The sequence below is a fragment of the Geotrypetes seraphini genome, chromosome 13 (genome assembly GCF_902459505.1).
Source record: "Geotrypetes seraphini chromosome 13, aGeoSer1.1, whole genome shotgun sequence".
Taxonomy (NCBI): Eukaryota; Metazoa; Chordata; class Amphibia; order Gymnophiona; family Dermophiidae; genus Geotrypetes; species Geotrypetes seraphini.
In genome coordinates this window covers 69,379,846-69,392,270 of record NC_047096.1, presented here as the reverse complement: position 1 = coordinate 69,392,270, position 12,425 = coordinate 69,379,846, and the positions used below count along the sequence as shown (strand labels likewise).

The 12,425-nt window shown below is 45.0% G+C and overlaps 1 protein-coding gene across 5 annotated transcripts in view; it reads left to right on the top strand.

Annotated features, from left to right (window-relative positions):
- TANC2 (tetratricopeptide repeat, ankyrin repeat and coiled-coil containing 2) overlaps window positions 1-12,425 on the top strand; it is a 460,847-nt gene that overhangs the window by 437,520 nt on the left and 10,902 nt on the right. Inside the window, exon 29 of one of the 5 annotated variants that reach the window (XM_033917631.1) lies at window positions 7,856-8,005. The exons of the other annotated variants lie outside the window; for them this stretch is intronic. Coding sequence (XP_033773522.1) covers window positions 7,856-7,886 — 31 coding nt within the window. The 3' untranslated portion in view covers window positions 7,887-8,005. Of the gene's footprint in view, window positions 1-7,855; window positions 8,006-12,425 lie in introns of those variants that run through there. 5 annotated transcript variants of the gene reach the window in all.

Genomic DNA, 12,425 nt, shown 5'->3' with positions numbered 1-12,425 from the left:
AAAGCTATTTTAAGACAAAATTCAAACATAAAAGAATAATTTTTTAGCGATTTTTTTTTTTTCTTTTCAAAACTCAGAAAGTATAAATGAAGCATATCATTTGATAGAGGAGGGATTGCCTTCCTGAAATAGCTAAAAATTGGTGGAAAATGCTATAAAATTCTTTATGTTCCAGTGACCATTTTGTGTGTTCCAATGACACGCTCTGTAACGCTGAAATCACTTAAATAAGGAGGATAACAGGATTAAATGCAGAGCTCTTATAAAAGTAATGAATCAATCAAGCCATCATTAAATAATATAGTACACTTTCAGTTAACCAGCACCCATGGGGATTGATAGATGCCCGATAAAAGTAGTTTCTGATTGCTTGAGAATTACTATTAAAAATAGGCCTAACTACCGTGTTTCTCTGAAAATAAGACACTGTCATCTTCCTCTCCTCCACCCCAATTCTTCCTATTTCCTTTCTCTCCCCCACATGTACAGCATCTTTCCTCCCCTCTCACCCATCCCCTTGTGCAGTATCTTTCTATCCCTCCCTCCCATCCCTTCTGCACCAGAACCCTTGCAACGTCTATCCCTCTCTCCCATCCCTTGTGAAGCAGAGCCCTTGTAGCTTCTATCCCTCCCTCCCATCCCTTGCAGCTTCTATCCCTCCCTTCCTCCCATCCCCCCATGTAGCATCTTTCTATCCCCCCCCCACTGCCGTTGTGCACTCCCCCATCGACCCATCTCTCCCATCCGAACTGCGAGACAGATAAATACCTTATAAGAAACCCGCAGCATCGGCAGCAATCTAGATAGGCTGCTTCGCGGCCTTCTATTGCCTGGCCATTCCTCTGCCTCATCACTGATGACATAATCAGCAATGTGGCATAGGAACAGCCAGGCGATAGAAGGCCACAAAGCAGCCTGTCTAGATTGCTGCCAACACTGCCAGTTTATTATAAGATATTTATTTCTGTCTCGCAGTTCGGTTGGGAGGGAGAGAGGGGGAGGGAGCACTACCCTTTCAGCTTCTCACTCTTCTCTCTCTCTCTACTCTTTCAACTAGCTGCACGCCGAAAGCCACTCTCAACCACCGAGGGACCGCAGGAGCAAAGAGAAGGATATGGAGGCTACAGGAACCCAGCAGAGCTACCCGGTTTACTGCGTCGAGTGTCATATGTATGACTACCTCCCCTCCGGGAGGCAGGCATACATATGCGGTCGGTGTCAGGAACTGGAAAGCCTGAGGATGGAGGTCGGCAGATTGAGGGTCAAGGTCCAGGAACTGGAGGGACTGGAGGGACTGCGCGACACAGAGGAGACGAGCTGGTCAACCAAGGACACAGACGGAGCTGGCCTCATTGTGGACCAGGAGAGATTCATCGAGGAGGCCTATAGGAAGGCGGGAGGACAGGACCAGCAGCTGCACAGACGGATGTCGGCAGACGAGACCCAGGATCCACAAGGCGACACCGAGGAAGGACCTAGCGGAGGAACCACGCAAGAGGAGGAGACCGTGACTCACCGAGACCCCGAGGGTGAGACACCACACTACACCGAGGACACGGACCTGAGACAGAGGAGGTTGCTGAGGAAAGGGAAGTCTGCTATTGTGGTGGGAGACTCGATCTTGAGAGAGGTAGATAGTCACGTAGCTGGAGGAAGGGAGGACCGGCTAGTGACTTGTCTCCCAGGGGCCAAGACACGAGACGTCACTGATAGGATCGAGAGGATCCTGGACGGAGCAGAGGCAGAGGAGACTGTGGTGATAATCCACGTTGGAACAAATGATGTGAGCCGGAGGAACTTCAGCATGGCCACGCTGACTGACCAGTTCAGGGTCCTGGGACGAAAACTGAAGCGGAGTACCCGGAGGATAGCGTTCTCAGAGATCCTGCCTGTACCGAGAGCAGATGCAAAGAGGCAGGCAGACATCCAGGCTGTGAATGCATGGTTGAGGAGATGGTGCCAGGAGGAGGGTTTCCACTTTGTGAGGAACTGGACGTCCTTCTGGGGAAAGAGTAAGCTCTACCGGCGGGACGGCCTGCACCTGAGCACAGAGGGAACTAGACTACTGGCTGCCAATGTGAAGAAGGAGATCGAGAGGGCTTTAAACTGAGGAGAGGGGGAAAGCCGACAGCTGATCTGATGTTGACGCTTCGGACAACAGTATCCAGAACAGATGCTGAACGGGCTGACTGCACGGAGGAAGTAGAGAGACCAGTGGATCTTATGATCAGACAGCGAGAGAAACAACAGGTAAAGGGAGCTTGCTGGGAAGAGACTAAAGGGCATGGAGACACAGGGGGACTGGGTGGCGCGGGGGCGAAAACTGAGGGTATCATAGGGGCTACACAAGGCAAGGGGGATCGAACAGAGGCAGGAGCCCAGGAGGGGGCAAGAAAACCCAGAGGAAAAGCGGGAAAGTGGGGTGGCGGAAATGAGGGGAAGCTGAAAGCTACGAGGGTAAAGGCTGAGGGCAAAGCAGAAGTACAGGGAACAGGAGAGGCGGCCCAGGTGAATGCAGAGGTGGAGAAAAAACAACGGGACCTGCGGTGCTTATACGCAAATGCAAGAAGCCTCATGGCCAAGATGGGTGAACTAGAGGTCGTGGCCAAGGGGGAAGACCTAGATATAATTGGAATTACAGAAACATGGTGGACAGAGCAGAATCAATGGGATGTGGCGCTACCGGGGTACAAGCTCTACAGGAGAGACAGGACCCACAAGAAGGGGGGAGGCATAGCACTATATATAAAAGACTCTATCTACTCGGTCGGGATGGATATGGCAACGAAGGCAGAAGGGCTGGAATCGCTATGGGTCAAATTGCCGGGAAACAAGGGTGCAGACATAAAACTGGGGCTGTATTATCGCCCACCTGGTGCGCCGGAAGGAGTCGGACACGACTTGGAAGCTGAACTGAGACAGGAGTGCAGGACTGGAAGTGTAACAGTGATGGGGGACTTCAACTACCCAGGGATAGACTGGAGTACGGGTCACTCCAACTGCACTAGGGAAACAGGATTTGTAGAAGCTGTGAGGGACTGCTTTATGGAGCAACTGATCAGGGAACCGACGCGGGGGAGTGCTACTCTTGACCTCATCCTGAACGGATTAGGAGGGCCTGCAAGAGGGGTAGAAGTGGGAGGACCACTAGGCAACAGTGACCACAATGCGATCAGATTCACTTTAGAAAGGGGGACACCCATAGTAAGGAGGACCGCAACAACTACGCTCAACTTCAAGAAGGGGAACTATGTTGCTATGAGGGAAATGGTGGGGAGGAAGCTCAGAAACATCTTTAGGCTGGAGACTGTGGGAAGCGCCTGGACCCTATTTAGGGACACCCTGCAGGAAGCACAAAAAATGTACGTCCCCAGTTTCAGGAAAGGCTGCAAGAACAAGCGGTCAAAGGACCCGATTTGGATCTCAGCAGAAGTAAAGAGGGCAATAAACGACAAAAAAGTATCCTTCCGGAGATGGAAAAAGGATCCAACGGAGGAAAATCACCAGGCACACAGGAAATGCCAAAAAGAATGCCACCGAGAGGTTAGAAAAGCAAAAGGGAAATACGAAGAGGGGCTGGCCAGGGAGGCGAAAAACTTCAAGGCATTCTTCAGTTACGTAAAGGGGAAACGACCAGCGAGAGAGGAGGTGGGGCCGTTGGACGATGGGGATAGGAGGGGAGTGATTAAAGAGGATAAAGAGGTAGCTGAGAGGCTGAACACGTTCTTCTCGTCGGTTTTCACGAGAGAAGACACATCTAATATACCGGACTCAGAGGAGCTCATGAGTGGGGAACAGGCTGAGAAATTGGAGCACATAGAGGTAAGTAAGGAGGATGTCCTCAAACAGATAGACAGGTTAAAATGCGGCAAATCACCGGGTCCGGACGGGATCCACCCGAGGGTTCTGAAGGAGCTAAGACAAGAAATAGCGGGCACAATCCAGCATGTTTGTAACCTATCCTTGAAAACTGGAGAGGTACCAGAGGACTGGAAATTGGCGAATGTCACACCTATCTTCAAAAAGGGATCGAGGGGTGACCCCGGGAACTACAGGCCGGTGAGCCTGACTTCAATTATAGGGAAGATGGTGGAAGCTATGATAAAGGACGGCATTTGCGAGCACATTGAGAGAAATGGCCTACTGAGAACAAGCCAGCACGGATTCTGTAAGGGAAGGTCATGCTTAACGAACCTTCTGTACTTCTTTGAGGAAATAAGCAGTCGGATGGACAATGGGGAACCCATCGACATCATTTACCTCGATTTTCAAAAGGCTTTCGACAAGGTGCCACATGAAAGGCTGCTTAGGAAGCTGTGGAACCACGGGGTGGGAGGGGATGTGCACCGATGGATAGAGCACTGGTTGTCGGGTAGACTGCAGAGGGTCGGAGTAAAGGGCCAATATTCTGACTGGCGGGGAGTCACGAGCGGTGTGCCGCAGGGATCGGTGCTGGGGCCGTTACTCTTCAACATATTTATCAACGACCTGGAAAAGGAGGCAAAGTGCGAGGTTATTAAATTTGCAGACGATACCAAACTGTGCGGCAGAGTTAGCTCCAGGGAGGAGTGTGAGGACCTGCAAAGGGACCTAGACAAGCTGGAAGACTGGGCGAACAAATGGCAAATGCGCTTTAACGTGGAAAAATGCAAGGTCATGCATAAAGGGAAAAAAAACCCGTTGTTCAACTACAAATTGGGGGGGGCATTGTTGGGAGAAAGCAGTCTTGAGAGAGACTTGGGAGTGCTGGTGGATGCATCACTTAAGCCATCTGCACAGTGCGCAGCGGCCTCAAAAAAAGCAAACAGGATGCTTGGCATCATAAAAAGGGGCATAACAACCAGGACGAGGGAAGTCATCTTGCCACTGTATCGAGCGATGGTGCGTCCGCATCTGGAATATTGCGTTCAATATTGGTCGCCGTACCTCAAGAAGGACATGGCGGTACTCGAGAGAGTCCAAAGGAGAGCAACGAAACTGGTAAGAGGGCTGGAACACTGCCCATATGCCGAGAGGTTGGATAGGCTGGGGCTCTTCTCTCTGGAAAAAAGGAGGCTCAGGGGTGATATGATAGAGACCTTCAAGATCATGAGGGGCATAGAGAGGGTGGATAGGGACAGATTCTTCAGGCTGAAGGGGACAACAGGTACGAGGGGGCATTCAGAGAAACTGAAGGGAGATAGGTTCAAAACGAATGCAAGGAAGTTTTTTTTCACCCAAAGGGTCGTGGACACTTGGAATGCGCTACCGGAGGACGTGATTGGGCAGAGTATGATACAGGGATTCAAACAGAGACTGGACGGATTCCTGAGGGATAAAGGGATCGTGGGATACTGAGAAAGCTAACCAGAAAATAAGTATAGAAACCCGACCAGGTCGTGCATGTGCAAGACCGGAGGGCTGGGACTTTGATGGGAAGATAGGACTCAATAGGAAACCAAGGTGGCATGGGGGCCCCTTCTGGTGATTTGGACAGGTCGTGACCTGTTTGGGCCGCCGCGGGAGTGGACTGCTGGGCAGGATGGACCTATGGTCTGACCCAGCGGAGGCACTGCTTATGTTCTTATGTTCTTACTGCTCCTTCCAGTGACTAGGGCTTATTTTCGGAAGTAGGGTTTATAGTAAGACCTACCCTGAAAATCATGCTAGGGCTTATTTTCGGGGGAGGTCTTATTTTCGGGGAAACACGGTAATACTATACCCCATACTATGCCTACCATAAACTGTTCCAGACAAACTACTGGGCATGTGGTAGGCAAAGTGTGGGCGTACTCAGGTGTGGCGTGCCAAGTTTTATACTTAAATTTCCACAAGAAATTGATTTTATTTTCATTTTTATTTAAAGTATTTCTTTTTTTTTTTTTTTCTTCTTTTATTTAAATATAACAATTTATAATACATACAGTATTCTAAAGTAATATGAGTCCACATCAAGGGAGAAAAAGAGGTCATTCTTAAACATACATAACCAACAGGAAAAAAAGAAAAAAGACTGTAAATTTCTTATTTTAAATTTTAGTTTGAACATCTGTCTATCTATCAGGAATTTTTCCAAATGATCAGGTTAGAAAAAGGCACATGACATATTTAAATAAGTAACCACTTAAATTATTCTTGTGAAATTCACTATCCACCTAATACAATGCGCTGTCGCACAAAATTCAAATATAATCCTGTGACACAATATTTTTGAGATTAACTGGGATCTCAAGTGCTCACAGCCATAATATTGACGTATATTTCAAAATCAATGGCTGATACCGTGAGCTATCATTGAACCCTTATGTAATCTCTATACTTTTTATTGTGTCTACTTTATTCTTTTTCCTAAAATATATAAATTATTTGTTTTACTTTCCCATATAGTGTGAAACCACTTATCTTATTTTCTTTCTTAATGTTTCTCTTGATGTTCGTTCACTTCAATATTTTATTCTCACTTCCTTCATTGGATATTGTATTTTACTTTCTTTCTTTCTTTCTACGGAAGATCTCCGTTTCGCACCCAAAGTTTTTATATGGGGCTTCGTCAGGAAAGCGATAACATTCACTCGCTTACGTTCATGACATGAATTGAAGATTCTTTAGACCGGGGACTCACTGCAATTCTAAGAGACTTCTTCTTGGTCTCCATACCCAGCTACTATCAATCGGAGAATGCCACTTGAGCACTTGAGATCCCAGTTAATCTCAAAAATATTGTGTCACAGGATTATATTTGAATTTTGTGCGACAGCGCATTGTATTAGGTGGATAGGATATTTAAATAAGTAACCATACCCATTTGGTGGGAAATTTTAAGAAAAAGGTTGCTCCCAATGATAATACTTGAGATTTGTGTTGAAGAAATTGTTTCCGCCTATATTGGGTAGCTCTACAAGCGTCTGGAAACATTTGTAGTTTCTGCCTGCAAAAGGGGAAATCTTTTTTCAAGAAATAAATTTTCAAGATCATACTTTTACAATTCTCTAAGGCTTGGTATGAAATATCATCATAACTTGTTTCAAGAAAGAAGGTTAAATTTTCCAATGGATATTTCCTCTGGTTAGGTCCATCAGATATACCATCCTCTTGGTTAACCAATCCCCTCGCTGGGAGATAGAAACATCTATTCAACACAATAGTTTCAGCATTGCCCAATTCTAGAACCTCTTTAAAATATTTTCTAAGTAGTATCTCAGGTGAGAGCAGTGAGCATTTTGGAAAATTCAGTATTCTCAGATTAGAAGCTCTCAAATGGTTTTCCATTGCCTATGCAACCAAAGACTGTCTTAATTGCAAAAGTACTAGTTTGTTGTTGTGGTCCCATCTGAGATTCTGATTTTTTAACTGCTCCTTCCAACTGAGTAATTTTCTCATCCATTTTAGACACTACTTGATTTGAAAAATCACAAAGCTTTTGTACTGGACTCTGTAGAAAAGCTTCAGACCTTTTAACCATATATCTTTTAAAGTTATATTCTGAGGAATTTCCTCATTAGATAAGTTCTCAATAGGAAACTCAACTGGATGAATTCTAATGGGGATTTTATCTGTGGTTGTTGTACCAATAGGTCTGAGGCTGTGTTTTCTCCTAAAGGAAGACTACCATTAGGACGTCTCCTCTGGAGAAAAACAAGAAACGGGTGGGCCCGGGAAAATTCTATCCCCAGAACTTAATGAAGCACCCAACAAATTTCCTGTGATAGGAGAGGAGGGAGTAGGCTTCAAAGCCAAAACTAAGTGTCTTTCAATAGGACCTGGAAGAGTTGGAGTACTAGTTGGTTACAATTTAGGCTTTACCTTACGCTTCCCCATGCTCACAACAGGTACAAAAAAATAGGCAAATTTCAAACCGTTTTCTCTACTCCAACAGAATTCCACCGGGACTCCAAAGGGGCTCCTAAGGAAGCGGCAAGTTTTTGACTGTGATGTAGCCCCGCCCCTGAAATCAGCACGGGGAGGTCGGGAACAGCTGACAAGGTTGAAAAGTGCTGCAAAGCTGCCGGGTCTCTCCACTCTCCCAGGCAGAAATGCCTCCCCACTCTCCCTAAAGTATTACAGTATTTCTTAGATTTTTTTTTTTCTGATTACTTAAAAGTTGTGGTTAATTGAGTTCCGCTTAACGAAGAGTCTGCTATAAATAGCATTAAGAAAACAATATCATAGCATAAGAATATAAGATTTGCCATACTGGAACAGACCAAAGCAGTGGCATAGTGAGGGAGGTTGGCTCCCGGGTTGGCACCTGGCATCACCATGTTGTGCAACCCCCACCCTTCCCTACCACTTGAGCGCCTCCTGTTCCCTGTGTACCTCTTGAAATGTTCGCTGGCACGAGCAGCATCTTCCACCTGCTGCTGACATCAGCCTCAGCTCCCTTCTGACGTCAAGTCCTGGTCCTGTGACCAGAAAGTGACATCGAAAGGAAGCCGAGGCCAGCATGAGCAGCTAGTGGAAGATGCTGCTCATGCCATCGAACCATCGAAATTTCAAGAGCTATGCAGGGGGGTGAAGAGGAGGAGAGGCGCCAGCGCTCATTACGAAGATGGAACCTGGGTGTGATCCACCCCCCTTTTTACTACGCCATTGAACTGATGGTCCATCAAACCCACTATTCTGTTTCCAACAGTGACTAACCCAGGTCATAAGTACGAGTACTTGGCAAGATCCCAAAGAGTAGAATAGATTTTATGTCGCTCATCCTAGACATAAACAGTAGATTTCTGTAAGTCTGTCTTAAGAATGCCTTATGGACTTTTAGGAAATTATCCAAACCCTGTTGAACTAACTGCTTTCATCACATTCTCTGGTGACAAATTCCAGAGTTTAATTACATGTTGCGTGAAGAAATATTTTCTCTGGTTTGTTTTAAATCTGCTACTTAGTAACTTCATTGCTGGCCCCCTAGTCCTAGTATTTTTCAAAAGAGTAAACAAGCGATTCACATCTGCCTGTTCTACTCCACAATAAAACCAGGGGTAAAGTAAAAAAAAAATTTTTGATTTCTGGCACAAAAGAAGTCACATACACTTAGGGGGTAGATTTAGCAAATGATGTTAGGGCCTTAACACAACCTAAAAGGGCCCTGCTTGATTTAACATACCATGGTGATATTTAAATTTGCGGTAGGTTAGTTAGTTAGTTATTTTGCATCACACCCTATTTATTTATTTACTCAAATATATATCTCGTCCTACCTAGAAGCCCAGAATGGGTTACAACAGTGCATTCACAGTGTTTGGAGGTACAGGTACATTCTATATACTATAGAGATGTAGCGATACAATCACAGTGTTTTAGGAGTACAGGACAAGTAGTACATTCACAGTATACTGGTGGGAGGTAAGAGGGCGGAGGGGCATTTACATTGAAAGGAGCAAGGCCTCAGGGAATATACACAAAATATTGGGAGAGGGGAGGGTTGCAAAGGTGCATTCACTCTAGGCTGGGGTTTTAGGTTTTGAACATGAGTGCTCTGGTCACTAGCCATGGTAACAGCGGTACACTTCTTGCAGTGATAAGGAGCACCATTTCCTTATTATAAGGAAACATGACCCCTAGCAGTAGTCATACCATTCGTACGAAGGAGTTAGATTGGGCAAGGGCGACTGAACCTCACGTCTGCTCAAAGACCCTCAGATGCCTGGGACACCCCTCCCCCCAAAGTCCATTTACAGGTAGCCCCTGTGGAAGGTAGGGGGATTTTAGGTTGGTAGGAGATGCAAACAGGACTGGAGAGGACCCTTTCCAAGCAATTCAATGCTCCCATGCCATGGAAATAATGCTGCTTGTGTTATTCTTCTAAGTCATAATAATATAATAGATGACGGCAGATAAAGACCAGAATGGTCCATCCAGTCTGCCCAACCTGATTCAATTTAAATTTCTTAAATGTTTTCTTCTTAGCTATTTCTGGGCAAGAATCCAAAGCTCTGCCTGGTACTGTGCTTGGGTTCCTACTGCCGAAATATCCGTCAAAACCTACTCCAGCCCATCTACACCCTCCCAGCTATTGAAGCCCTCTCCAGCCCATCCTTCCCCCAAACGGCCATATACAGACACAGACCATGCAAGTCTGCCCAGTACTGGCCTTAGTTCAATATTTAATATTATTTTCTGATTCTAAATCTTCTGTGTTCATCCCACGCTTCTTTGAACTCAGTCACCATTTTCCTCTCCACCACCTCTCTCGGGAGCGCATTCCAGGCATCCACTACCCTCTCCGTAAAGTAGAATTTCCTAACATTGCGCCTGAATCTACCACTCCTCAACCTAAAATTATGTCCTCTGGTTTTTACCATTTTCCTTTCTCTGGAAAAGATTTTGTTCTCTGTTAATACCCTTCAAGTAGTTTCCCGCTTCATCCCTGTGACCACTTTTGTGAATAGGGACCACATCCGCTCTCCTCTAATCCACTCCAGTCTCCAGAGATTTGTTGAACAAGTCTTTAATAGGACCCGCCAGAACCTCTCTCAGCTCCCTCAGTATCCTGGGATGGATCCCATCTGGTCCCATCACTTTGTCCACCTTCAGTTTTTCAAGTTGCTCATAAACACTCTCCTCCATGAACAGCGCAGAATTTACTCCATTTTCTCGTGTAACTTTGCCAGACAATCTCAGTGCTTCTCCAGGATTTTCTTCTGTGAACACAGAACAGAAGTATTTGTTTTGCTTTTTCCTCATCACTCTCCACATATCAGTTCCCAGCATCTTTTAGTTTAGCAATTCCATTTTTCATTTTCCTTCTTTCACTAATATATCGTAAAAAATTTTTGTCTCCCTTTTTTACATTTTTAGCCATTTGTTCTTCCACCTGTGCTTTCGCCAGACGTATCTCTCTCTCAGGATTCAACAATCTGCTGAGGAGACCCCCCATAGTCCTTCTTAAAAAAATACCAATTACTGACATCACATTAAGTTCCATATGCTTATTTCTTCTTATAAATATACATTACATTACATTACATTAGGGACTTCTATTCCGCCTATATCTTGCAGTTCAAGGCGGATTACAAAAGAGCTAACTGGACATTTCCAGTGAAGTTACAACAGTTTTGGGGTTTTTTTTTTTGTTTTTTTTGGTTACAAGGGAGGAGAGGTAGCTGGATTAATTCCGGAAGAACTTGCAAATTGGATATTAAATTGACTGTACGTTACTGTGTGATATAACAAATAGATTACAGTTAGAGTACAAATAAGATTACAGTGGTGCCTCACACAACGAACTTAATTGGTTCCAGGAGCAAGTTTGTTATGCGAAAAGTTCGTTATGTGAAACGCGTTTTCCCATAACAATACATGTTAAAAAAAATTATTCGTTCTGCAGCATAAAATATGCTAAGATGACATAAAAAAAGATAAATTTGTCAAAATGGTGAAAATGGTGGTCTTGCTGAGGCCAAACTCTTTGACGAGGTCACACTGTTTTACCCCACATTCACTCCTTCTAATTATTTCCCGTTTCATTTCAACAGAAATCACCTTCCTGCTTTTTTTAGAAGCCATGATATATAAAAAATATTGAGTTTATCTTAAAAGGACGACTGTATACAGTGAGAGAGGGCAGTTAAGCGCAGTGACTAACGACTGCCTGCAGTGCCTGCGCGGAAGGATGCAATACATCGGCAGCGATCGTGGAAGCTCGGGCGACTTCGTTGTGTGAAACGAAGTTCGTTGTATGAATCATGACATGAAGTTCGTTGTGTGCAGCGTTCGCTGTGCGAGGCGTTCTTTATGCGAGGCACCACTGTACGTTACATTTCAGGGATCTGAATACTTGGTTGGTGTTTTGGGGAGGAAGAGATTATTTAAGTGGAGGTTTTGGGGGAGAATTTATCTAGGAGGAGGGGGAAGGGTTGGGTTAAGATATCTGGATAAATTTTTTGAAAAGTAGGGTTTTGATTTCTTTTCGAAAAGTTTTGAAGTCGCCCGTTGCCGTCAACAGGTTGGAGATGGAGTGGTTAAGTTTTGCTGCTTGCGTCGTCAGAAGGTTATCAAACATCTTTTTGCACTGAGTGCCCTTGAGTGGAGGGAAGGCAAAAGGGTTCGGAGTTCTTTGTCTTGAGGTGAGGATCTGGTTTAGGCGGTTGTTTAGATAGGGGGGGGGCGGAGCCGTTTAATGCTTTGAATAATAGACAGTAGAATTTGAATTGAATTTGTGCTTGCATAGGTAGCCAGTGAGAGTCTAGGAAGGCAGTTGTAATATGATCATATTTTCTCAGGGAGTAGATCAGTCTGAGGGCAGTGTTTTGTATAGTCTGAAGTTGTTTTATCATGTTGGCAGGACAAGGACGAGGTATACGAGAGTAATAGTGAAATTAATGAGCAACAATTTTTTTAAAAATCTGAATTTATTAATGTAGGAAAAACAAGCACATTATATACAGATTTTCACTACGCATTGAGGTATTGTGACATCATTAGCTTCTATCACGTGACCACAA